The 24,997-nt window shown below is 44.3% G+C and overlaps 3 protein-coding genes across 5 annotated transcripts in view; 2 read left to right on the forward strand and 1 right to left on the reverse strand.

Annotated features, from left to right (window-relative positions):
- HEATR4 (HEAT repeat containing 4) overlaps positions 1-835 on the reverse strand; it is a 48,166-nt gene extending 47,331 nt beyond the window's left edge. Inside the window, exon 1 of the mRNA XM_055538596.1 lies at positions 572-835. The gene's annotated coding sequence lies outside the window, so the exon portion shown is untranslated. The remainder of the gene's footprint in view (positions 1-571) is intronic.
- Positions 223-7,805, forward strand: LOC129621776 (acyl-coenzyme A thioesterase 1-like). 3 transcript variants are annotated; one of them, XM_055538600.1, is made up of 4 exons: positions 223-382; positions 594-1,217; positions 4,528-4,730; positions 6,818-7,805. In XM_055538600.1, the coding sequence occupies exons 2-4, from the start codon at positions 632-634 to the stop codon at positions 7,433-7,435; spliced, it is 1,407 nt and encodes a 468-aa protein (XP_055394575.1). In that variant the 5' UTR covers positions 223-382; positions 594-631; the 3' UTR covers positions 7,436-7,805. The 3 variants fall into 3 exon arrangements, with proteins under 3 accessions (XP_055394575.1, XP_055394574.1, XP_055394576.1); XM_055538599.1 differs by having other exon boundaries at positions 224-396; XM_055538601.1 differs by lacking the exons at positions 223-382; positions 594-1,217 and adding an exon at positions 1,256-1,380.
- Positions 7,806-16,375: 8,570 nt separating this feature from the next.
- Positions 16,376-22,195, forward strand: LOC129620662 (peroxisomal succinyl-coenzyme A thioesterase-like). The gene is made up of 3 exons (XM_055536436.1): positions 16,376-17,478; positions 19,738-19,940; positions 20,870-22,195. The coding sequence occupies exons 1-3, from the start codon at positions 16,998-17,000 to the stop codon at positions 21,458-21,460; spliced, it is 1,275 nt and encodes a 424-aa protein (XP_055392411.1). The 5' UTR covers positions 16,376-16,997; the 3' UTR covers positions 21,461-22,195.
- The last annotated feature ends 2,802 nt before the right edge of the window (positions 22,196-24,997 follow it).

The raw sequence follows: 24,997 nt of genomic DNA on the forward strand, positions 1-24,997 counted from the left end.
ATAGATTGTTGTTGTTCAGTCGCTCATTCATGTCTGATTTAAGTGCCAGGTGCCCGCAAGGGCAACACTCGTACAGCCCACGCAGCCCAAGCCAAACAGCTCCTGAGACGCAGAGCTAGGGAATTCTTTCGCGTCATAAAGTTCCTGTGAGTCTGTTTTCGCTCTTGCTTTCAAATGCAGGCCACTGATTGGCACAATTCCGAGGCCCTCCAAACGACATAGCAGCCGCTCCGCCGCATTGGGCGCTTAGCCTGCCAATAAGCAGGCTTCCGCTAGAGAATCTCTGCTACTGCTGCTGCTAAGTCGCTTCAGTCGTGTCCGACTCTGTGCGACCCCATAGACCGGCAGCCCAACAGGCTCCACCGTCTCTGGGATTCTCCAGGCAAGAACACTGAAGTGGGTTGCCATTTCCTTCTCCAATGCATGAAAGTGAAAAGTGAAAGGGAAGTCGCTCAGTCGTGTCCGACTCTTAGCGACCCCATGGACTGCAGCCTACCAGGCTCCTCCATCCATGGGATTTTCCAGGCAAGAGTCCTGGAGTGGGGTGCCATTGCCTTCTCCAATCTCTAACCTGTTTCTAACTTTCTTCACAGCCGTCTTCAGTTGATCCCAAATCTGAAGAAGGCGCAAAATGGTGGCCTCCTCTCAGGCTCTCCTGAGGCACTTTGGATTCTGCCGATGGGGTCCGACGCCCTGGGTGCAGTTGGCAGGATCTCTAAAGCTGAGAACTGGTAACCCAGTCTCTTGGACCACTGTTCGGTTGGTGACGACAGTGACGCTGGAGCCGGCCGGCCGCTGCCGCTGGGACGAGCCCGTGCGCATCGCTGTGCGCGGCCTGGCGCCGGGGCAGCCGGTCACGCTACGCGCGTCCCTGCGCGACGAGAAGGGCGCGCTCTTCAGGGCCCACGCGCGCTACTGCGCCGACGCGGCCGGTCTGCTGGACCTGGAGCGCGCGCCCGCGCTGGGCGGCAGCTTCACGGGGCTCGAGCCCATGGGGCTCTTCTGGGCTATGGAGCCCGAGAAGCCTTTGCTGCGCCTGGTGAAGCGGGACGTGCAGACGCCCTTCGCCGTGGAGCTGGAGGTGCTCGACAACCACGAACCCCGGGTCGGAAGGCTCCTGGACCGGGCGGTGCACGAGCGTGACTTCCTGGCGCCCGGAGTGCGGCGCGAGCCGGTGCGCGCGGGCCGGGTGCGCGCCACGCTCTTCCTGCCGCCAGGTGAGCCTCCAGCTTCCTTGTTAATCTATCTTTGTGAGGGAGGAAGGTAATAGGTAGGTAGCTCATAACATTCGGAAGGTCCGTGGGGCCTGAAACAGGATCGGACCCGAGACAGGACTGGACCGTAAGGCTGGCTGGGAAGGTGATTCGCTCCAAAACAAAGGTCAGGGCAATGACATCTCAAGGAAAGGGAAGACAGTTGTAATGGGAGAAAACAACAACTATAGGTAGTTTCCAGTTTTTAACATTTTCTTTCTAAAATTTCTCAATTTTGGAACGTTGCTTCTAACTTCCATGGTATATTAAGATTTAAGAAAATTAGCGTGAAGGATGCAAAGAACCAACTCATTGGAAAAGACCAGCTGGGAAGGATTGAAGGCAAAAGAAGGAGGCAGCAGAGGATGGGATGGTTAGATAGCGTCACCCACTAAATGGATATGAAGTTGAGCAAACTCCAGGATACGGTGGGTTTCCCAGGTGGCGCTAGTGGTAAAGAGCCTGCCTGCCAATGCAGGAGCCTGAGGGACGCGGGTTTGATTCCTGGGTTGGGAAGATCCCCTGGAGGAGGGCATGGCAGTCATCTTGCCTGGAGAATCCCCATGGACAGAGGAGCCTGGCGGGCTACAGTCCATGGGGTCACAAAGAGCCAGACACGGCTAACAACGAAACAACAAAAACAGCATGAAGGAGGGTCTCTTGCTATCCACTGGAGATCTTCTGAACTATCAGTTCATTTTACCATTTCATAAAAAGCAGCTGGCCAATGAAAAAGTAAAAAAAAAAACAAAAACAAAAAACTTATCCTCATTAGGAATGAAGGAAATGCAAAATAAGACTACACACTACATTAAACATTCTCAAAATTTAGAGGTCTAACATTACCAGTGTTTGACCAATATGTGGAAGAAAAGGAACTCGCATATACTGCTAAAAAAGAAACACAGCTATTCATCTACTCTTTCTTAAATCTTAATAGACTGTGAAAGTTAGAAGCAAAGTTGTAAAACTGAAAAACATTAGGAAGAAAAGTTTAAGGTTCAAGAATCTGCCTGCCAGTGCAGGAGACATGGGTTTGACCCCTAGTTTGGGAGGATCCCACATGCTGCAGAGCAACTGCGCCTGTGCACCACAACTATTGAGCCTGTGCTGTAGAGACTGGGAACTACAACTACTGAGCCCTGGCGCCACTACTACTGAAGCCCACACACTATAGAGTCGTGCTCAGCAACAAGAGAAGGCGCTGAAATGAGAGGCCCTCGCACCACAGCCAGAGAGGAGCCCTGGCTCGCGTCAACTAGAGAAAAGTTGGAGCAGAAGCAAAGGCCCAGCCTAGTCAATAAATAATATTATATATATAAAAAAATAAAGTACTTGCCTTATAATTATTCCTTAAAATTTGTAATTATTTACAAATTTTTTATGTAAATAGTGAAAAGGTGAAATAACTAGAATCATACACAGTAGGTAGTTTTTCGGGCCCAGCATAACACATTTGAGATTCATTCTTCTTGCTCCATATGTTGGTAGCTCCCTCTTCTTGTGTCTTAGAAGTTTCCCATTAAATAGATGTGCCAGTTTGTTATTTCATTTGCCTTTTGGAGGATATTTGAGTTCCAAGACTTTGGAGTCACTGCAAACACGCATCTAAGTTTTTGTGTGACCACAAATTTTCATTTTTCCTGGGCAAATACCTGGAAGTGAGATTGCTGGGTTATAACCTAAGTTATGTTTGACTTTATAAAGTATGTTTAACTCTATAAGAAATTGCTCAGTTTTCCCCCAAAGTGATTGTATCAATGTGCATCCCCACTGTTGCCCTTAAAAATAAAAGGTAGTTACTTGGCTAGTAAAAAATGGGTTAATTTGGAAATAACAGAGAATTACAATTTGAGATAAGCAAGACAGGACAAAAACCATAGGCAAACCCAACAAGCCAAGAAGAGGAAAGTTATTTAATAGAGAAAAAGGAGGAAGGTGGGAGGAGTTGTTTTGAATGGAAGTCCATTGGCAAAAAGTGACAGTTTAGGACGATAGTGGTTTCTCACTGGCTGAGTTCTTGGGATAGTCTGTTTCTTGGAAGGGATGCAATGTACATCTTTTTTTTTGTTGGGACCTGTGACTGATGATTCTTTCCTGTTAATGATTCTTCTGTTGTGATTTGTAATCGACAATCCTTCCTAAAATTGATGTGGAGTGGTACTGCTAAGAGCTCCCCTTCTGTCCTCCAGATCCATTGTGAGGTTCCCCTTTACTAATTTTCACACTACCAGCAATGTGTAAAGCATCCAGTTGTTCCACATCCTCACTAGCATTTGGCATTGTCAGTTTGGGAGGGGGTGCAGGAGAGGGCAGTGATTTTGCTGTTTCCATTGTCTGTAACTAGTTTTTAAAAATATTTATTTATTTCACTACATTGGATCTTAGTTGCAGCACATGGGATCTTCATTGCATCATTTGGGATCTTTCCTTAAGGTGCGTGGGCTCTCTAGTTGTGGCTCTTGGGCTCAGTACTTGCAGCACATGGGCTCAGTAGTTGTGGTGCAGGGGCTTACTTGCTCCTCAGCATGTGTGATCATAGTTCCTCGACCCATGATGGAACCCTGTCCCCTGCATGCAAGGCAGATTCTTCGCCACTGCACCACCAGGGAAGTCCCATCTGTAACTTATTTTTTAATTCTTTTTGTTTTTGTTTTATTGGTTGTACTGGGTCTTCCCTGCTGGTTTTTTGCTTTCTCTAGTTGCGTTGAGCGGGGGCTACCCTTCGTTGAGGTGCTCGGACTTCTCCTTCTGGAGGCTTCTCTTGTGGAGCACGAGCTCGAGGGTCTTGGGCTTCAGTAGTTGTAGCACTCGGGCTTAGTAGTTGTAGCGGCATGCAGGCTTTAGGGTAGGAAGACTTCGGTAGTTGCAGCACTCGGGCCCTAGGGGGCAGGCTTAATAGCTGTGGCACAGGGGCTTAGCTGCTCTGCGGCCTCTGAGATCTTCCCGGACCAGGGATGGAACCAGCATTGGCACTGGCAGGCGGATTCTTATCCACTATACCACCAGGGAAGTCCTGTAACTGATTGTTACTCACAAAAATAGTACATGCTCTTTGAAAAACTCTGTGCGGCTTTGAGGCACTGGGTATAGAGGGGAATGTGGGTTTAGCCACATTCTGTGCCACAGTCTGGACCTTTGAAGACCTGAGTTGTTTAGCATTTCTGATTGTCAGCAGAAAACTCTGACATCTCCAAATAGGCAAAAATGGCTTTTGCCACCACTGAAAAGAGTTTCAAGTATCATTTAGTTTTGTGTTTTGTTTCTTTTCAAGAACCCGGGCCCTTTCCTGGGATTGTGGACATTTTGGGAGCTGGAGGTGGCCTTCTGGAATATCGAGCTAGTCTGCTGGCTGGGAAGGGTTTTGCTGTGATGGCGCTGGCTTATTATAACTATGAAGACCTCCCCAAGGGCCTGGAGAACCTCCACCTGGAGTACTTTGAAGAAGCTGTGAACTACCTGCTTAATCACCCTCAGGTTGGAACTTCTCTAGTTTCATGTTCTACATACCAGTTCTCCTTCTCTGAAAGGCTCTTGGTTTTCACAGAACTTGACCAAATTCTTGACAACCATTCCCTGCCCCCAACCCACACTACCTTTCATAGTCACTTTTCCCAGAGAGTTTCCATGCAGTTAGATATTACTGCTAGATTTCCTGCTGGTAAAGTTGTCCTGGTTGAAATTATGGAATTTTATATTCCAGTATTTTGTAGTATTTCATTACAAGCCCAAACACATTGAGAACCCTGGGTTTGACCCAGGAAGTTGAGGAAAAGGGGAAGGAAATCACTGTCTTCAGTTTAAATATTTGTGTTTAACAAACCTCTCCTTAATGTGCCCATCTGAGAACACAGTATTCAGTTTTAAAGAGGTACCTGGTGGCAAAGAACCTGGCTAGTAGGAAATAGAGGTTTAGGATATCAGAGGAATAGAAGATGAACCTTGCTTATTTTATAATTCAATCCATGTTCAAGATGAATAGAACCACTGGAGCTCTTAGAAAAGGTGGCGGGGTGTAGTGGAACCAGCACAATATGTTTGATAGAGAAAAGTTAAATTTGAGATTTAATTTTGCCACTTAACTAGCTTTATGACCTTGGGGCCTGTTTCTTCCTCTCAAAAACTGAGATGACAATAATATCTCATTTCCAGTGTTTTTATGAGAAATGAATAGTTGAAATCAGTTAAGGGCGCTCTTGTAGAAACCATGACAAAAAAAAAAAAAAAAAGACTGCTGTTCGAAGGCTAATCAAAAGGCCATTTATAACAGAAGTGTTTGGTGATTGACAAGAGTAGTGCTTATGGAATAGGGCAAATTACCCTGGAGGGGACTGAGTAGTGAATGAAGAAATAAAATAACTACAAAGATTCCCACAAGTTTTGCTGTGAAGGTAGTAGAAACTAGGTCAGAGTGGATTTGAGGTCAAGGGACTGTTAAAATGCAAGAGGTACTAGAGCTAAAATTTACCTAGAGTTAAAATGTAAGAGGTACACTGATGGGGATGAGCCAGTAGAGAAGAAAGTTACAAAGGAAAGAGAGGAAGTCATTGCAGGAGCAAAGTCACTGAGGATGAGAGTAGATGAGATCCCAAGCTACTTAGGAAACAGGAGGGAAGCAGTGAGCTTGCTTCATGTGGAATTAAGCACACTTGGAAGGGGAAATGAGGACAAGTTCCTACCTGATAGCTTCTATTTTCTCCATAAAGTAGGATGGGATGAAAGTGAGGGGGAATAAGGGTTAAAGGGGCTTACAAAGGTAGGAGACAAGGTGAAACGGTCTTTAAGAGAAGCAAAGCAAACATCAGTGATGCATGGCAGGACTAAGGGGCAGCATGGATGTTTATTTGAAATTTGTGGTCATGACATGAACATAAGTTGTGTTACCACAAGTGGTGTTTTTTTTCTGTAGCAGTGTTCATTTGCACAAATGCAGGCCCTGAGGATGTGAATTATAAGTGCATTTAACTGAGGTTAGAACTTTTTCAAGCAAGTATGACCAATTAAAGTAGTTAACAGTGTTTGCAGGAGAGTAAAAATAATGATGAAGCTTGAAATCTAAGCTGGATGAGGTGGGAAGTGAGAACATGAGAGAGGTACTGATGGTGAAGAAATGGTGGTCAGGGTCTCAAAGAGATAGCAGTGGGCACTACTAGAATGGCTAAACTGGAGGTAAATAGGAGGGTGATTAGAGAGTAGAATGCTTGAAGCTGAGATCTTGGAGATGATATACTTACTGATGACTCAGTTTAGGTTATGACAATGAGAGTATGTATCTTCGGTGGGAGAGAGAAAAAGATCACTGGAGGTTTGGAGGTCAAGGGACTATGAGGCCAAAGTATTCAGTTATCATCCACTTGGTTGTTAAAGACACCAGGATTGGTGATGGAGAAATTGTGGAAAGCAAGTACAGAGGAAAGATAGGCCAGTATCCTAAGGCTGCAGACCTTGATAACTGGGAGAGCCCAGATTCAGGCTCAGTTCCCCTGACTCTCAAGTCCAGGCACTACTGGCCACACTGCACTGTTCATGGACTCATTCTCCTTCTCCCTTTGACCTTTTCTCAGGTGAAGGGTCCAGGAGTTGGGCTGCTTGGGATTTCAAAAGGAGGCGAGCTCTGCCTCTCCATGGCTTCCTTCCTGAAGGGCATCTCTGCAGCCGTCATAATCAATGGCTCTGTGGCCTATGTAGGTGGAAACTTACACTACAAAGGTGAGATTATGCCGCCTGTGGGTTTCAACCAAAATCGAATCAAGATGACCAAAGATGGCTTTGTAGACATTGTGGAAGTCCTGAACAGCCCTTTGGAAGGACCTGACCAGAAGAGCTTCATTCCTGTGGAAAGGGCTGAGTGCCCCTTCCTGTTTCTTGTGGGTCAGGATGACCACAACTGGAAGAGTGAATTCTATGCTAACGAGGCCTCTAAACGCTTGCAGGTCCATGGGAAGGCAAAACCCCAGGTCATCTGTTACCCAGGCACGGGGCACTACATTGAGCCTCCTTACTTCCCCCTGTGCCCGGCTTCCCTGCACACCATAGTGGGCACTCCTGTCATCTGGGGAGGGGAGCCCAGGGCTCATGCCAGGGCCCAGGTAGATGCTTGGCAGCAGCTCCAGACTTTCTTCCATAAACACCTGGGTGGGCAAAGGGGACAATTCCAGCCAAGCTGTGATCTTTTATGCTAATCTACCCTGGGAACAGCTGCCACAATTAGTGTATATGTGTAGTTTTTTCTTTTCTATAATTACATTTTCCCCCTTCAATATTAAAGTAAACTCATTGAGAATTTTTCAAGATTTTTATAAATTCCATACTTTTTCACTTGTTTGGGAAGAGAATGATTCTACAGACACCACAGCAGGTGGAGAAAGCATGCCCTTTAATACCTAACAACACATAACTGACAAGGCTTTAGTTCTGAAAGGAAGAATAATACCTGGTATACAATTGCTGCTCGGTAGTTTCTTGAATCAGTTATACTTGAATTTGTATAATTTGTTAATAAGTGATTTTGCTATATATGTATATAAATCATATAAAATATCAAAAATATTATCAGACTGAGTGTCTCCTTTAAGAATGAAAGTGAACATTTTAGCTGTAAATTACTAGCTAGATTACTACTTAGTAGTAGTTTTTCTTCTGTCCCACTGTGAGGCAGGTGTCATCTCCATTTTACAGATGAAGAAACCAAGACTCAGAAAAATTTTTGCATGGTACCTGTAGAGCTGGGACTCAGTCTCCCCACATCCAGTTTCTTCTCTCTTTGTTAAGCTCATCCGTGCTTTCTGCAGGGTAACAACCCCAGCCACAGGGAAAGGAAGTGGCTCTTCTTTCTTCCACCTAAGTTTTCAGTGGATTTCCTGAACTTGCAGTGTGAGGGTAGGGGTGGTTTCAGGGCACTAATGTTGAAAGTGTAGATCTGGAACCATGTTTAAACTGTGGCTTTAACCTAGTGGTATAGATTTGCAGGAGCTGACAGGCAACTCAAAATGCCTACACCCCTTCCCTTGTTTGTTAACAATATGTGTGTGATTTGCCCTCCCCCTTCCTCTTTCCTATCTTTATATCTCTCTTCCCACTACTTTCTGTAAATAGCATGTTCCATGACAATTGAAGAAATCTCTAGTTAACGAAGCTGGAGAATCCAGCTTCTCTAGAAATTCTGGGGCTGACATGAGTGATAAAAAGCAAAAGCATCAGAGACTTGGCAGCTAATGAATGACCAAGTCAAATCTGTAGACCATGTGTTTCAAATGACACAAAGATGGCTTCCTCTTCAAATTATTTTGCAATAGAGGAGGTAAGAAAAGGGGGAATAGAGATGCCACAGGCATGCCTTATGCAGGGGACCAGTGAAACTACCAACTATTGAGTAGAAAATTAGAAAAGAATTCAGAGAGATATGGCTTCTGATATGTGTCTTAACTGATAGGATTTCTTTAGTTTTTCTGAATCTAAAGTAATAAAAATTCCTAGGAAACTTGGAAAATAGACATGGTTATTCAGTAGAAAAGGAGTTCCATATAATCTGTTTACTAGCAGATAGTGCACTTTGGGGAGAAGGCAATGGCACCCCACTCCAGTACTCTTGCCTGGAAAATCCCATGGACGGAGGAGCCTGGTAGGCTGCAGTCCATGGGGTCCCGAAGAGTCAGACACAATTGAACGACTTCACTTTCACTTTTCACTTTCATGCATTGGAGAAGGAAATGGCAACCCACTCCAGTGTTCTTGTCTGGAGAATCCCAGGGACGGTGGAGCCTGGTGGACTGCCGTCTATGGGGTCGCACAGAGTCGGACACGACTGAAGCGACTTAGCAGCAGCAGTGCACTTTGGAAAACTCAGTAGTGGCCACAGAACTTGAAAAGGTCAGTTTTCCTTCCAATCCCAAAGAAAGGCAATGCCAAAGAATGTTCTGACTACCACACAATAGCACTTATCTCACATGCTGGCAAAGTAATGCTCAAAATTCTCCAAGCTAGGCTTCAACCGTACGTGAACCAAGAAATTCCAGATGTTCAAGCTGGATTTAGAAAAGGCAGAGGAACTAGAGATCAAATTGCCAACATCCACTGGATCATAGATAAAGCAAGTAGAATTCCAGAAAAACATCTGCTTCATTGACTGTGCTAAAGCCTTTGACTGTGTGAATCACAACAAACTGTGGAAAATTCTTAAAGAGATAGGAATACCAGACCACCTTACCTGCCTCCTGAGAAACCTGTGTGCTGGTCAAGAAGCAACAACCAGACATGGAACAACAGACTGGTTCCAAATTGGGAAAGGAGTACATCAAGGCTGTATACTGTTACCCTGCTTATTTAACTTCTATGCAGAGTACATCATGTGAAACGCAGGGCTGGATGAAGCACAAGCTGGAATCAAGATTGCTGGGAGAAATATCAATAACCTCAGATATGCAGATGAAACCACCCTTATGGCAGAAAGTGAAGAGGAACTGAAGAGTTTCTTGATGAAAGTGAAAGAGGAGAGTGAAAAAGTTGGCTTAAAACTCAACATTCAGAAAACTAAGATCATGGCATCTGGTCCCATAACTTCATGGCAAATAGTGGGGAACAATGGAAACAGTGAGAGACTTTATTTTAGGCTCCAAAATCACTGCAGATGGTGACTGCAGCCATGAAATAAAAGATGCTTGCTCTTTGGAAGAAAAGCTATGACAAACCTAGACAGCATATTAAAAATCAGAGACATTACTTTGACAACAAAGGTCCATCTAGTCAAAGCCATGGTTTTTCCAGTAGTCATGTATGGATGTGAGTGTTGGACCAAAGAGAAAGCTGAGCACCGAAGAATTGATGCTTTTGAACTGTGGTCCTGGAGAAGACTCTTGAGAGTCCCGTGGACTGCAAGGAGACCCAATCAGTCCATCCTAAAGGAAATTAGTCCTGAATATTCACTGGAAGGACTGATGCTGAAGCTGAAACTCCAATACTTTGGCCACTTCATGCAAAGAGCTGACTCATTTGAAAAGACCCTGATGCTGGGAAAGATTGAAGGCGGGAATGAAAGGTTGTTGCTGAACCACAAAAGATGCTGGGATTCTTGGCCTCCAGAGAAGAATTCAATCTGGGACCAGAGATGAGGCTTGATCTCTCAGAGCTTTTGTGTAATAAAGTTTTATTAAAGTATAAAAGAGATAGAGAAAGCTTCTGACGTGGACATCAGAAGAGGGCAGAAAGAGTACCCTCTTGCTGGTCTTTAGCTGGATGTTATATAGCTACTAGCAGTCTGCTAATTAAAGAAATAAAAACTCAGAGAATGGCACCAGGTGAGTCATCCCGGGCCATAAAATGATTGACATGAATCTTGAAGAAAGGCAGATTACCATACAAATATATAGTTTCATTAACATAGATTGGGAGAACAATGTATGAGTCTAACATACTGGTTTGTCAAGTCGGTTCTGAGCCTAAATCTGAGCCTTTAGGTGGAACCAACTTGAAGATAGAGTCTAGAGTAAATGCAGAGTACATTAACATAGCTCAAGACAAACATTTCCATAAGAAAAATGCATTGGTTAGCTCAAGGTTTGAGAAAAGTTCAGGTGGAACCAGGTGTCATTATGGCAACACAGAATTTTAAGAGAAACCTCTTTTTAAATTTGTATAGAGAAGGGGGAAAAATATAACACTAGTTTGTTTCCTCCTGCTGCTTAAGAGAGAGAAGAAATTCTGACACTTGCAGCCTATCTCCTCCATTTGGAGACCCCTGGCCTTCCTGCCTGTTACACTCTAAGGAGGAGAAGGACAACAGAGGATGAGATGGTTGGATGGCATCACTGACTCAATGGACATGAGTTTGGGCAAGCTACGGGAATTGGTGATGGACAGGGAGGCCTGGAGTGCTGCAGTCCATGGGGTCACAAAGAGTCAGACATGACTGAGTGACTGAACTGAACTGAAGAAATAACTTAGAGATTTTCTACAATGATGTATGTATTTAAACTACTCAGAAACTGACAGAAGTACGATAAACAATAAGTGAAGATATAGAAGATATGAACTATATAATTAACTTGATTAGATACAGTCAGAGAGAGAAAGAGAGTAGGAAGCTTTGTTTCCAATAGACAGATAGTACATCTTCTTTTCAGTTCAGTTCAGTCACTCAGTCATGTCTGACTCTTTGTGACCCCATGGACTGCAGCACGCCAGGCCTCCCTGTCCATTGCCAACTCCCAGAGTTTACTCAAACTCATGTCCATTGAGTCGGTGATGCCATCCAACTATCTCATCCTCTGTTGTCCCCTTCTCCTCCTGCCCTCAATCTTTCCCAGCATCAGGGTTTTTTCAAATGAGTCAGCTCTTCATATCAGGTGGCCAAAGTACTGGAGTTTTAGCTTCAGCATCATTCCTTCCAAAGAAATCCGAAGGCTGATCTCCTTCAGAATGGACTGGTTGGATCTCCTTGCAGTCCAAGGGACTCTCAAGAGTCTTCTCCAACACCACAGTTCAAAAGCACCAATTCTTCAGCGCTCAGCCTTCTTCACAGTCCAACTGTCACATCCATACATGACTACTGGAAAAACCATAGCCTTGACTAGACGGACCTTTGTTGGCAAAGTAATGTCTCTGCTTTTTAATATGCTGTCTAGGTTGGTCATAACTTTCCTTCTAAGGAGTAAGTGTCTTTTAATTTCATGGCTGCAGTCGCCATCTGCAGTGATTTTGGAGCCCCCCAAAATAAAATCTGACACTGTTTCCACCGTTTCCATCTCCTTTTCAAGTACTCTTAAACATTTATAAAAGTTGACAATGTTCAGAACATTAAGAAGTAATAAAGTACCAAGAGTAGTGTTGACTGAAAAATCCAAACCTGAAAGTTGAGAATTATGTTTTATTTGGTGGACAAAACTGAGGACTTCGGCCTGGGACACAGCCTCTCAACTCTGAGACTGTTCCAAAGAGGTAAGGGAGGAGCCAGGTTATATAGGGTTTCCCTAGTGGCTCAGTTGGTAAAGAATCTGCCTGCAATGAAGGAGACGTGGGTTTAATTCCTGGGTTGGGAAGATCCCCTGGAGAACAGAATGGCAACCCATTCTAGTATTCTTGTCTGGAGAATTCCATGGACAGTGGAGCCTGGTGGGCTACAGTCCATGGGGGTCACAAAGAGCTGGACACAACTGATCGACTAACATTTTCACTTTCTTTCTTTCAGGTTATGTAGGGTATTTGCAACAATGACCAGGCAGTTGGGAACATCAAAAGACTACTGTTAAAGAAAACTAGGTATCTCAAGTTAATAAATTAAGTTCTCTTTTATGTTTAGGAAGATACATGAGTCTGGGCGTATTGAAATAATTCCTTTGATATATATCTTAGCTACCTAGGGCCAGTATCCTGTTTTTTTCCCATTCTGTCCCCCCAGGATGCACCTCAGGGGAAGCCTGTCTGTCTCCATTCTGAGTTCCCTCAGTGTCACTGTTAGGGGTGGCTGTACTGGCCTGATGCCTGGAACATCCTTTGTTTACTGATATGGCAGGCAATATTTTTCATTCACAGTAGAAATGATGCAGACTATATTTTTTAAATACAGTTGGAGAAAAATAGAAATTAATAAGAGGTTTACCAGAGAGAGTAAAAGTGGAATTTAAACACATTGGAAAACATAGGGCTGATAATATCTCTATCTTTCAAAGTCATAGATTTAGTTGAAATTTGATGGGGCAAGAAATAAACACAAATATGGTATTTAAAATTACAAAATTAACCAACAGAATAACAAAAAATAGTACTACATCTATCAAACACCTGGAGGAAGAAGAAAGAGTAGGTTGAATGTTCATGAGTCAGTAAATAACTATAAAATACAAAAATTATGAAATAGAGAAACATGCATAATATTTAATACAATGAAGGTAACCATAAAAACAAGTGAAAATAGAGATAGTTAAAAGAGGCTGCTTGAAGAACATGGGACTTTTTTATAGGGCAGTGGTGAAAAACAGGACTGCTGATTTGCATTTTAAGTTTTTTCCCGCCCTTGTTGGACTGCAAGGAGATCCAACCAGTCCATTCTAAAGGAGATCAGCCCTGGGTGTTCTTTGGAAGGAACGATGCTAAAGCTGAAACTCCAGTACTTTGGCCACCTCATGCAAAGAGTTGACTCATTGGAAAAGACTCTGATGCTGGGAGGGATTGGGGGCAGGAGGAGAAGGGGACGACAGAGGATGAGATGGGTGGGTGGCATCACGGACCCGATGGACATGAGTTTGAGTGAACTCTGGGAGATGGTGATGGACAGAGAGGCCTGGTGTGCTGCGATTCATGGGGTTGCAAAGAGTTGGACACGACTGAGCGACTGAACTGAACTGAACTGATACTTATTACTGTGCAGAAATTGCATGCTAAGTTGCTTCAGTCATGTCTGACTCTTTGTGACACTATGGACCGTAACTTGCTTGGCTCCTCTGTTCATGGGATTCTCCAGGCATGAATACTTGGGTGGGTTGCCATGCCCTCCTACTGAGGATCTTCCTGACCCAGAGATTGAACCTGCATCTTATGTCTCCTGCATTGGCAGGTAGGTTGTTAACCACTAGCACCACCAGGAAGGCCTATCTGGGGAAAAGTGAAAATTTTCAATTTATACAAAAGTTGTTTCCAAACAACTTAGATTAAAAAGGAGTCATAGAAATTAAAAACTATTAAGATGTTATGATGAAATAATATGGAAAACACATTTGACCCTTGAGCAACACAGTGTGAACTGCACAGGTCCACCTACATGTGAACTCTTTTCTTTCTTTTTTTGAACTTAAAAAAAAACATGTACTACAGTACTTCACCAGCTGCTGTTGCTTGAATACATGGAAGGGAACACAGGTACAGAGGGAAAACTATAGTTATACTTGGACTTTAACTGCATGCAGAGTCAGTGCCCCGGCCCCTGAAGTGTTCAAGGTCAATAGTTCTCCACATGGGGTCGAAAAGAGTCGGACACGACTGAGCAACTAACAATTTCTTTCACATAATACTAGGTATTATAAGTAATCTAGAGATAGCTGGGAGGGATTGGGGGCAGGAGGAGAAGGGGACGACAGAGGATGAGATGGCTGGATGGCATTATTGACTCGATGGACATGAGTTTGGGTGAACTCCGGGAGTTGGTGATGGACAGGGAGGCCTGGCGTGCTGCGATTCATGGGGTCGCAAAGAGTCGGACACGACTGAGCGACTGATCTGATCTGATCTGATCTGATGCAAACACTGCTCCATTTTATATAAGGGACTTAAGTATCTGTAGATTTTGGTATTGTCTGGGGTCCTAAAACAAATCAGATAGTGAGGTAAAACTGTATTCTAAGGTGTCTTTCATATTGAGAGAAAGGTAAAGAAATTGTCCACGCTGTTAACATTTCAAGAGTAATGATTCTTTTCAAAAATTCAAGAGTAACTACTAAAATAAATAATATTTAATTCACAAATGAAGAGAACACAAGAAAAAAAGGAAAAATTTACTATATCCAGAAGAGGAGGCAAGGGACTTCCCTGGTGGTCCAGTGGTTAAGAACTCACTTTCCAGTGCTGGGGACACAGCTTTGATCCTTGGTGGGGATCTAAGCCTGTGCGCAACAACTGCTCAAGCACGTGCATCTACAGCCCGGTTTCCACAATAAGAGAAGCCACCTCAAGAAGAAGCCTGCACACTGCAACGAGAGAGTAGCCCCCGCTTGCCGCAACTAGAGAAAGCCAGCAAGCAGCAGTAAAGACCCAGCACAGCCGAAAATAAATATTTTAAAAATGAATAGCAGGTTCACACGCCCACTTACATACATTCTTCAACATTTGGAAATAAAACCTAGTTGGAAGCACTCAGATTTGGGGGAAAGTGGCAGCTGGAGGGAGAGTAGACTATCATTTCACATTGTAATCTTTTCAACATTGCTTACATCTGTTTTTCAAAGTACATATTTTTGTCCCTTCATAAAAAATTGATTTTTCCTTACAGAGCAATTTAGAAGCATTGTGCAAACCTATGACAATTATCCGGAGACAGTGAGAAACAGTTGGAGAAGGAAATGGCAACCCACTCCAGTATTCCTGCCTGGAAAATTCGAAGGACAGAGGAGCCTGGCAGGCTACAGTTCATGGGGTCACAAAGAGTCCGACATGACTGAGTGACTCAGCATGAGAAACAAAACACAGTTGTGCTCAATCTCTGGGTACTATGAAATTAAACATGATATTTTGCTTCCTAGTATTCTTCAAAGCCTTTCACATATACTGTCATCTTTGATCCCCATATAGGAGAATTTCATCATGTTAAACACAAGAACTCTTCAACCCCAAAAGATATAAACTTACTTGAGACTATAGAACTAGTCAGTGATGAAGTCAGGGCTAGAATTCTAATATATTTCACCCCAATGCTGCTGATCACTGTTGAGTTCCACATTTGGAGTCTGTCAAGGCTCTGACAGTTAGGCGTTAATCCTCAGTAGCTTAACATTCTCCAAGCCTCAGGTTCCTCCTCTCGAATATGTGAAAAATACTCCCAGTGTTTTACGGACTTGTTAAATTGTGAATGTAAAACACACAATTTAACAAGATGGATCAATTTAACAAGAGTAGCCATTACTCCTTAGCAATGGAGTACCCTGGAGAAGGAAAGGGCAACCTACTCCAAGATTCTTGCCTGGAGAATCCCAAGGACAGTCTGTACAGTCGCAAGGAATCAGACATGACTGAAGCAACTTAGCACACACACAGAGCACACAGTTATTACTATACTATGTATAAATTGTAGTAAATATAAAATACATCCTTGGACATTATATCTGTATTGCTGCCAGGGTCACTTTCAAAACGTTGATGTTTAGTGTCTACGAAGACTGAATGTTCTCAATCTCTATGATACAGCAATTTCGATCTTTGGTATTCACTTCACCAAAATGAAGCACTATATCTAAGAATCCCAAGTTGGGAATTATCAAATGCCTATAGTCAGTAAAATTTGACAAATACTTTTATGATTACAAAATGCAATACTATTCGGCAGTGATCATGGAAAATCTACAACTGCTCCCAACAGTATTGATGAATCTCAAATACATAATGTGAGAATAAAATCAGACGCTAAAGAAGGCAGACTGAAGGATTCATCACCATAAAATAGAGTTGGGAAAAACCAACCCGTTTTATTGGACTCAGAGTACCTTGGGGACGGGAAAGCGACTGGAGTAGAAAGGAGGGTGGCTTCTGGAGTGCTGGTAGTGATGTTTCTGAATCCCTGTGCTTGGATACCCAACTAGTACGTTCGGGTTTTGGGAATTCATTGAACTGTACGCTAAAGATTTATGCACGTTTTTGGTATGTACGTTATAATTCATTAAAAGTTTTAAGTTGTCCTTTTCTATCGAGGGGCTACAAGTCTTGGAATTCTGTCGAAAGTCACTCAGCTCTGGTTTCACCATGAATCAATTACCCCCACGAGTGCGGGAGGTTTGAGGCTGAAAAGAGGCTTTCGCGGGCGGGTTTGGCACCCCACGGGACACCAGGACATCCCTGCGCGTCCCGCCAGGAAAACGACTTTTAGTCAGGCAAGTTGCCGGCTAGAGGAGGTACACGGACCGGAAGCGCCAGGACGCCTCCGGAGGCGCCTCAGCCTTTGACCGCTCCCCGGCGCCAAGGCGACGCCTGACCTCGTCGGTCCACTGGGAGCGCACACCCGACCTGGGATGGGACACCGGAAGCGACCTAAGCTTTCACATTCAGGGTATGGGCTGCGACTGTGCGTCTGGAATGACAGTGACAGTGACGCTGGAGCCCGCGGGCCGCTGCCGCTGGGACGAGCCCGTGCGCATCGCTGTGCGCGGCCTGGCCCCGGGGCAGCCGGTCACGCTGCGCGCGTCCCTGCGCGACGAGAAGGGCGCGCTCTTCAGGGCCCACGCGCGCTACTGCGCCGACGCCGCCGGTCTGCTGGACCTGGAGCGCGCGCCCGCGCTGGGCGGCAGCTTCGCGGGGCTCGAGCCCATGGGGCTCTTTTGGGCTCTGGAGCCCGAGAAGCCTTTTTGGCGATTTCTGAAGCGGGATGTGCAGACGCCCTTCGTCGTGGAGCTGGAGGTGCTCCACGGTCACGAGCCCGAGACCCAGCGGCTTCTGGGCCGGGCGGTGCACGAGCGCGACTTCCTGGCGCCCGGGGTGCGGCGCGAGCCGGTGCGCGCGGGCCGGGTGCGCGCCACGCTCTTCCTGCCGCCAGGTGGGCCTGGGGTGCTGCGGCTGGCGAGCGTGTTCTGTAGGCCGTCTCGGTTTGTGATACCGCTTCCCGGGAAGGGTGGCTTGGGATCAGGGTCAGAGAAGAGGATGTTGACTAAATCAGTGACCTCACAGCCACAATGGAGGCTTTTGATTTGTTCTGCACTCTGTTACGCGGTTTGCTTGCATTATCTCATTTAACCTCTGTATCCCAAAGAGGTGGATACTGTTAATGAAGATTTAAAAAAAAAAAAAAAAGGACTGGATGGGGTCCGTAGGTTCACTTTGCCATTAATAATTAATCTACAGATCTAGATCTTACACAATATGATGGAACCTATTGCCAGGACACTCTTTTCTAGTGTCCTGCATACACTGGGCCACTTGCCCACTTTTTCATGCTCCTCTCTACCACAGATCACTTTTCAGACTTCACTGCCTTCCCTACTTAAAGCCTCACTGGGTATCTCTTTTTCTTTCCTCTGGTCAAGTGACATTTGAAATATAAGTACACACACAAACAGAGTCGTGTTGATGCAACACAATACAAAAGTTTTCTTGCAAGATTATTAACTTGGTTATTCTTGCCTACAACTACAGATTCTTAGAACCTTTGAGATAATTTGTTGTATAATAATATGGAGGGTAAACGCATCGATAAGTTACTGTATATATTTTCCTTGGACTCCCTTCCCTAAAAGGAACTTGTATTCAATAATGACTCAGGGAACTGTTATCTTTCCTTTGATTCACAGGAACTAATAGTTTAGAAAGATCTCTAAAAGCAAAGCAGGCTCTTTTTAAAAAATTGAAGTGTAGTTGATTTACAATGTATTCCTTTCTGCTGTACTGCAAAGTGATTCAGTTATACATATATATATATACTTTTCCATTATAGTTTATCACAGGGTATTGAATATAGTTCCCTGTGCTCTATGGTAAGACCTTATTATTTATACATTTTCTATATACTAGTTTGCTAACCCCAAACTCCCACTTCTTCCCTTTGCAACACACCCTCCCTCTTGGCAACCACAAGTCTGTTCTCTGCATCTGTGAGTATGTTTCTGTTTTGTTGATAAGTTCATTTGTGTCATATTTTAGATTCTACATATAAGTGTATCATATGGTACTTGTCTTTCTCTTCCTGACTTAGTTCACTTAGTATGATAATCTCTACGTCCATCCATGTTGCTGTAAATGTTGGTTCATTCTTTTTTATGGCTGAGTAGTATTCCATTGCATATATGTACCACGTCTTCTGTATCCATTCATCTGTCGGTGAACATTTAGCTTGTTCCCTTGTCTTGGTTGTTGTGAACAGTGCTGCTATGAACATAGGAATTCATTTATCTTTTTGATTTAATATGCCCAGGAGTGGGATTGTTGGATCATGCTGCTGCTGCTGCTGCTAAGTCGATTCAGTCATGTCCGACTCTGTGCGACCCCATAGACGGCAGCCCACCAGGCTCCCCCGTCCCTGGGATTCTCCAGGCAAGAACACTGGAGTGGGTTGCCATTTCCTTCTCTAATGCATGAAAGTCAAAAGTGAAAGGGAAGTTGCTCAGTCGTGCCCGACTCTGAGCAACCCCATGGACTGCAGCCTCCCAGGCTTCTCCATCCATGGAATTTTCCAGGCAAGAGTACTGGAGTGGGGTGCCATTGCCTTCTCCTTGTTGGATCATATGGCAACTCTATTTTTAATTTTTTGAGAACCTCCATACTATTTTCCATCGGAGAAGGTGATGGCACCCCACTCCAGTACTCTTGCTTGGAAAATCCCATGGACGGAGGAGCCTGGTAGGGTGTAGTCCATGGGGTCGCTAGGAGTCAGACACGACTGAGCGACTTCACTTTCACTTTTCACTGTCATGCATTGGAGAAGGAAATGGCAACCCACTCCAGTGTTCTTGCCTGGAGAATCCCAGGGACGGGGGAACCTGGTGGGCTGCCATCTCTGGGATCGCACAGAGTCGGACACGACTGAAGCGACTTAGCAGCAGCAACAGCAGCAGCATAATATTTTCCATAGTGGCTACACCAACTTATATTCCCACCAACAGTGTAGGAGGGTTCCCTTTTGTCCACACCGTCTCCAGCACTTATCTGTAGACTTTCTAATTATGGTCATTCTGACTCGTGTGAGGTGAGTATCTCATTGTAGTTTTGATGTGCATTTCTCTAATAATTAGTGATGTTTAGCATGGAAAGCAAATTCATTAAATTATATAATATTTTCCCTTTGTAATATTACTGTCTCTAGGATCTGGACCTTTCCCAGGGATCATTGACATCTTCGGTATTGGAGGAGGCCTATTGGAATATCGGGCCAGTCTTTTGGCTGGCCATGGCTTTGCCACATTGGCTCTAGCTTATTATGACTTTGATGATCTTCCCAAGAAATTTGACGTGATACACCTGGAGTATTTTGAAGAAGCCCTGTGCTACATGCTTCAACACACCCAGGTTCTCCTGATGTCCTTCATCATTCTCTTCAGGACCACCCCCAGAGAGCTGTCCCTTTGCACTCACCTGCCGAGTGTACTGGTGCTGCTCTGCGCTTCTTTCACAGAGATTTCTTTCAGAGACTTCCTTGGTTTTAGTGCCTAAAGCACCATTCCCTTTCTTTGTCAGATGGGTTAATAGTGAAGAATTCATTGTAAAATTCATGTGAAGTTTTATTTCAACATATTAGGTAGTGATATGAAAATTTCTTTTGAGAGAAAGGGGAGTTTCTAATTTTTTCACTTTGAATGCTTTTTAATATTTTTCTGATAGGAGGGTATGTTCTCAGATGATTGAAACTTGTCCACCCATTTCAGAAGATAGGAACTCCTTAATTGGACTCTGCAGTCCTACTTTGCTTCTATTAAGTTAACCATTTTTCAGTATATATTTAAAAGTGGTCTGATAATGATTCACTTCTTGTAACAGACTTAGATACCAAAGACCATAAGGCTCTGAACTTGCCAGGCTCCATGACTCAGCATTCTCTAGTGTCTGACTCTCTGGAAGTTTGCAAACCATCCTCATGGCTCAGTCAAGTAAAGAATCTGTCTGGAATGCAGGTAGACTCAGGTTTGACCCCTGAGTGGGGGAGATTCCCTGGAAGTGGCCACCCTCTCCAGTATTCTTGCCTGGAGAATCTCATGGACAGAGGAGCCTGGCAGGCTACAGTTCTTAGCAACTAAGCCATCATCCCAAATTTACCATTGAATTTGTTTGCCATGTGTCCAGCAAGATAGTCTTTATATGGGAAGAAGCTCCTCTGTAAACTGAGGTTGAGCGTCTTGTGGCCAGTTCACAAATTAAAGCTAGCAGCATCTCTAGTTGCATTTAGAAAAACGTTTTTCCCTTGGGTAAGTTCTTGACTCTTGTCTCTTCTTTTCTTCCAGATAAAGGGCGCACGCATTGGGCTTCTGGGCATTTCTTTAGGGGCTGATATTTGTCTCTCCATGGCCTCATTTTTGAAGAACATCTCAGCCACAGTGTCCATCAATGGATCTGGGTTCAGTGGACACAGAGTCATACACTACAAGGACAGCAGCATTCCACCACTGGGCCATGACCTGAGGCGAGTGAAGGTAGCTTTCTCAGGCCTCCTAGACATTGTAGATGTAAGGAATGATATTGTAGGGGGATGTGAGAACCCCTGCATGATTCCAATAGAGAAGGCCCAGGGGCCCATCCTCCTCATTGTTGGTCAGGATGACCATAACTGGAGGAGTGAGCTTTATGCCCAGATAGCCTCTGAACGGTTACAGGCCCATGGAAAGGAAAAACCCCAGATCATCTCTTATCCTGGGACCGGGCACTACATTGAACCTCCTTATTTTCCCATGTGCCCAGCTTCTTTGCACAAATTATTGGACAAACCCGTGATGTGGGGTGGGGAGCCCAGGGCCCATTCTAAGGCCCAGGTAGATGCATGGAAGCAAATTCTAACCTTCTTTACCAAACACCTTGGACCTTCCCCCAAATTGTAATGCACTGCTCTGTTACTGACAGGAGAGAGAGATTCAAGGTTGGATTTTAGTGTTTAATAATCTTATCTGTCCCCTGAACAACACTAAATTCATGTCATTGGTATTAATGAGATATTTTAGGTAACTTTGTGGATTTTTATTTCATTATAAATTTTTCTAATGTAATGCATGCCTATTGTTGAAGATTCAATAGAGGTATATAATACAAAATAGTAAAAAGTATCTGTACTTTTAAGATTTGTGTTTCCATCTAGATTTTTTTTTTACTTAACATTTTTAGTCACAGAACTACTGGGTTACTTTTTCCATCACTGGGAGAGAATGGCCATTCAGTGTTTGCTAGTGGTTCAATTACTGATAACAGTAGAATTTTCATTGGCTAAAGTATACACAGAGGTGTTGATAAAAGGAAAGCCAGACTGACCTGACCTTTTTCTCATGGAGATTAAAGAGGAATTCCCTGGGAGGAGGAGTTGCGGTAAGAAGGAGCACCAGGGGCTTCCTTCGTGGTCAGTGGTTAAGAATCCACCTTTCAATGGAAGGAACACCATTTTGATCCCTGGTCCAGGAAGATCCCACATGCCTGGGGCAACTAGTCCATGTGCCGCAACTACTGAAGCCTGCAAACCTAGAGCTCTTGATCCATAACAGGAGAGGCTACTTCAATAAGAAGTCCACATACTGTAAACAGAGAGTAGCCCTCGCTCACCCCAACTATAGAAAGCCCATGCCCAACAACAAAGACCCAGCGCAACCAAAAAATAATAAAAATTAAAAAATAAGGGGAACATCTGACTCTAGAATAGTTTAGTCAAAACTGTGTTCCAAAGGTGAGTCATTCAGTTCAGTTCAGTTGCTCAGTTGTGTCCGACTCTTTGCGACCCCATGGACTGCAGCACGCCAGGCTTCCCTGTCCATCACAAACTCCTGAAGGATGCTCAGATTCACGTCTATCGAGTCAGTGATGCCATCCAACCATCTCATCCTCTGTCATCCCCTTCTCCTCCTGCCTTCAGTCTTTCCTAGCATCAGGGTCTTTTCCAGTAAGTCGGCTCTTTGCATCAGGTGGACAGAGTATTGGAGCTTCAGCTTCAGCATCAATCCTTCCAAAGTCATCAGTCCAAAGGTGAGTGACTATAACCTATTTTCCTTCTTGCTTCCTGGTTCTAAGAACAAACTTTGGAAACTCATATTGTGACATTCCTAGAGGCATCATCACTTTCCCTGGCAACAAAGCTACAAAGTGTTATGTAGGTTTATTTGAAGAGACAATGGTTGAGAATTTTCAAAAATTGAAGACATCAACCACATAGTCCAGAAGCACTATATCTTGGTTCAGGCTTCTCTAACAAAATACCATAGACGGAATGGCTTAAACAACAGACATTTCTCACAGTTCTGGAGGCTGGGAAGTCCAAGATCAAGGTTCTGGCAGATTCAGTTCCTGGTGGGGGCCTCTTCTGGCCGAGAGACAGCTGCCTTCTCCCTGTGTCTTAACTGGCGGGGAGAGAAAGAGGTGGAGCTCCAGTTTCACTTCCTCATTTCATAAGGACACTAATCCCATCATGGAGGCCTCACTCTCCTGACCCCATTTAAACCTAACAACTTTGCAAAGGCCCACCTTCCAATACCATCACACTGGAGTTTGAGATTGCAACACTGAGTTTTGAGGGCACACATTCAGTTCATAACACCTATAAACCTCAAGCTAGTTAAATACAAAGAAAGCCGTATTTAACACATTATAGAAAAATTGTTTGAGCAGGTTTTAAATAATTTGTTTGTTTATATATCATTATTCTTGGCTGTGCTGGGTCTCTGTGGCTGTGGCTTTTCTCTGGTTGCAGCAAACTGGGGTTCTATATGCTCTAGTTGTGCTACATGGCTTCTCACTGTGGTGGCTTCTATCATTGAAGAGCATGGGCTCTTGGGCACACGGGCTTCAGTAGTTGCAGCATGTGGCCTCAGTAGTTGCTGCTCCCAGGCTCTAGAGCACAGGCTAAATAGCTGTGGAACACAGGCTTAGCCACTCTGAAGCATGTGTGATCTTCCCAGACCAAGGATCGAACCCATGTCTCCTGCATTGGCAGTCGGTTTCTTTACCACTAAGCCACCAGGGAAGCCCTGTGCGTGTTTAAAAAAAAAAAAAAAATTCTACCCTGTGCAGACCCTGGAGGCTTTTTTCCTAATTTAATTATTTTTATGGGAAACACAGGTTTCAACTCAGAGGATAGAACCAAGAGATACAGAGAACAACTCAGAGGGTAATCTGAGCAGCAATGAAAGAATTGGCAACACATTCTCAGTTGGATTTCAGAAGAGGTAGGTGGGGTAGGTTATGTAGGTTATGTAGAAGAGGTAGGTTATAGAATTTATAACACAAAATTCTTTGCCACTTCTGGCACAAAGAGGCGGGAGATCTATGCCGCTCGCCTCAATATGGATGGATTTCTGACTGCTTCAGTTAGCGCTGAACTGATGATGCTTTGTGACTTCAGAAGGTAGGTCATAAAGGCCATGAAGTTTCCACCTTGTTTGCTGGGAACACTTGCTCTTAGAGTGCTGAGCCACCCTATGAAGCTTGACAAACTTGAGGCTGTGATGCTATTGTGTGTGTATGCTAAGTTGCTTCAGTCATTTCCAACTCTTTGCGACCTATGGACTGTTCAGTTCAGTCACTCAGTCGTATCCGACTCTTTGCGACCCCATGAATCACAGCACGCCAGGCCTCCCTGTCCATCACCAACTCCCGGAGTTCACCCAAACTCATGTCCATCGAGTCAATAATGCCATCCAGCCATCTCATCCTCTGTCGTCCCCTTCTCCTCCTGCCCCCAATCCCTCCCAGAATCAGAGTCTTTTCCAATGAGTAAACTCTTTGCATGAGGTGGCCAAAGTACAGGAGTTTCAGCTTTAGCATCATTCCTTCCAAAGAATACCCAGGGCTGATCTCCTTCAGAATGGACTGGTTGGATCTCCTTGCAGTCCAAGGGACTCTCAAGAGTCTTCTCCAACACCACAGTTCAAAAGCATCAATTCTTCGGTGCTCAGCTTTCTTCACAGTCCAACTCTCACATCCATACATGACCACTGGAAAAACCATAGCCTTGACTAGACAGACCTTTGTTGGCAAAGTAACGTCTCTGCTTTTGAATATGCTATCTAGGTTGGTCATAACTTTCCTTCCAAGGAGTAAGCGTCTTTTAATTTCTTGGCTGCAGTCACCATCTGCAGTGATTTTGGAGCCCAGAAAAATAAAGTCTGACACTGTTTCCACTGTTTCCCCATCTATTTCCCATGAAGTGATGGGACCAGATGCCACGATCTTTGTTTTCTGAATGTTGAGCTTTAAGCCAACTTTTTCACTCTCCACTTTCACCTTCATAAAGAGGCTTTTTAGTTCCTCTTCACTTTCTACCATAAGGGTGGTGTCATCTGCATATCTGAGGTTATTGATGTTTCTCCCGGCAATCTTGATTCCAGCTTGTGCTTCTTCCAGCCCAGTGTTTCTCATGATGTATTCTGCATAGAAGTTAA

Source organism: Bubalus kerabau, chromosome 10, assembly GCF_029407905.1.
Source record: "Bubalus kerabau isolate K-KA32 ecotype Philippines breed swamp buffalo chromosome 10, PCC_UOA_SB_1v2, whole genome shotgun sequence".
NCBI lineage: Eukaryota > Metazoa > Chordata > Mammalia > Artiodactyla > Bovidae > Bubalus > Bubalus kerabau.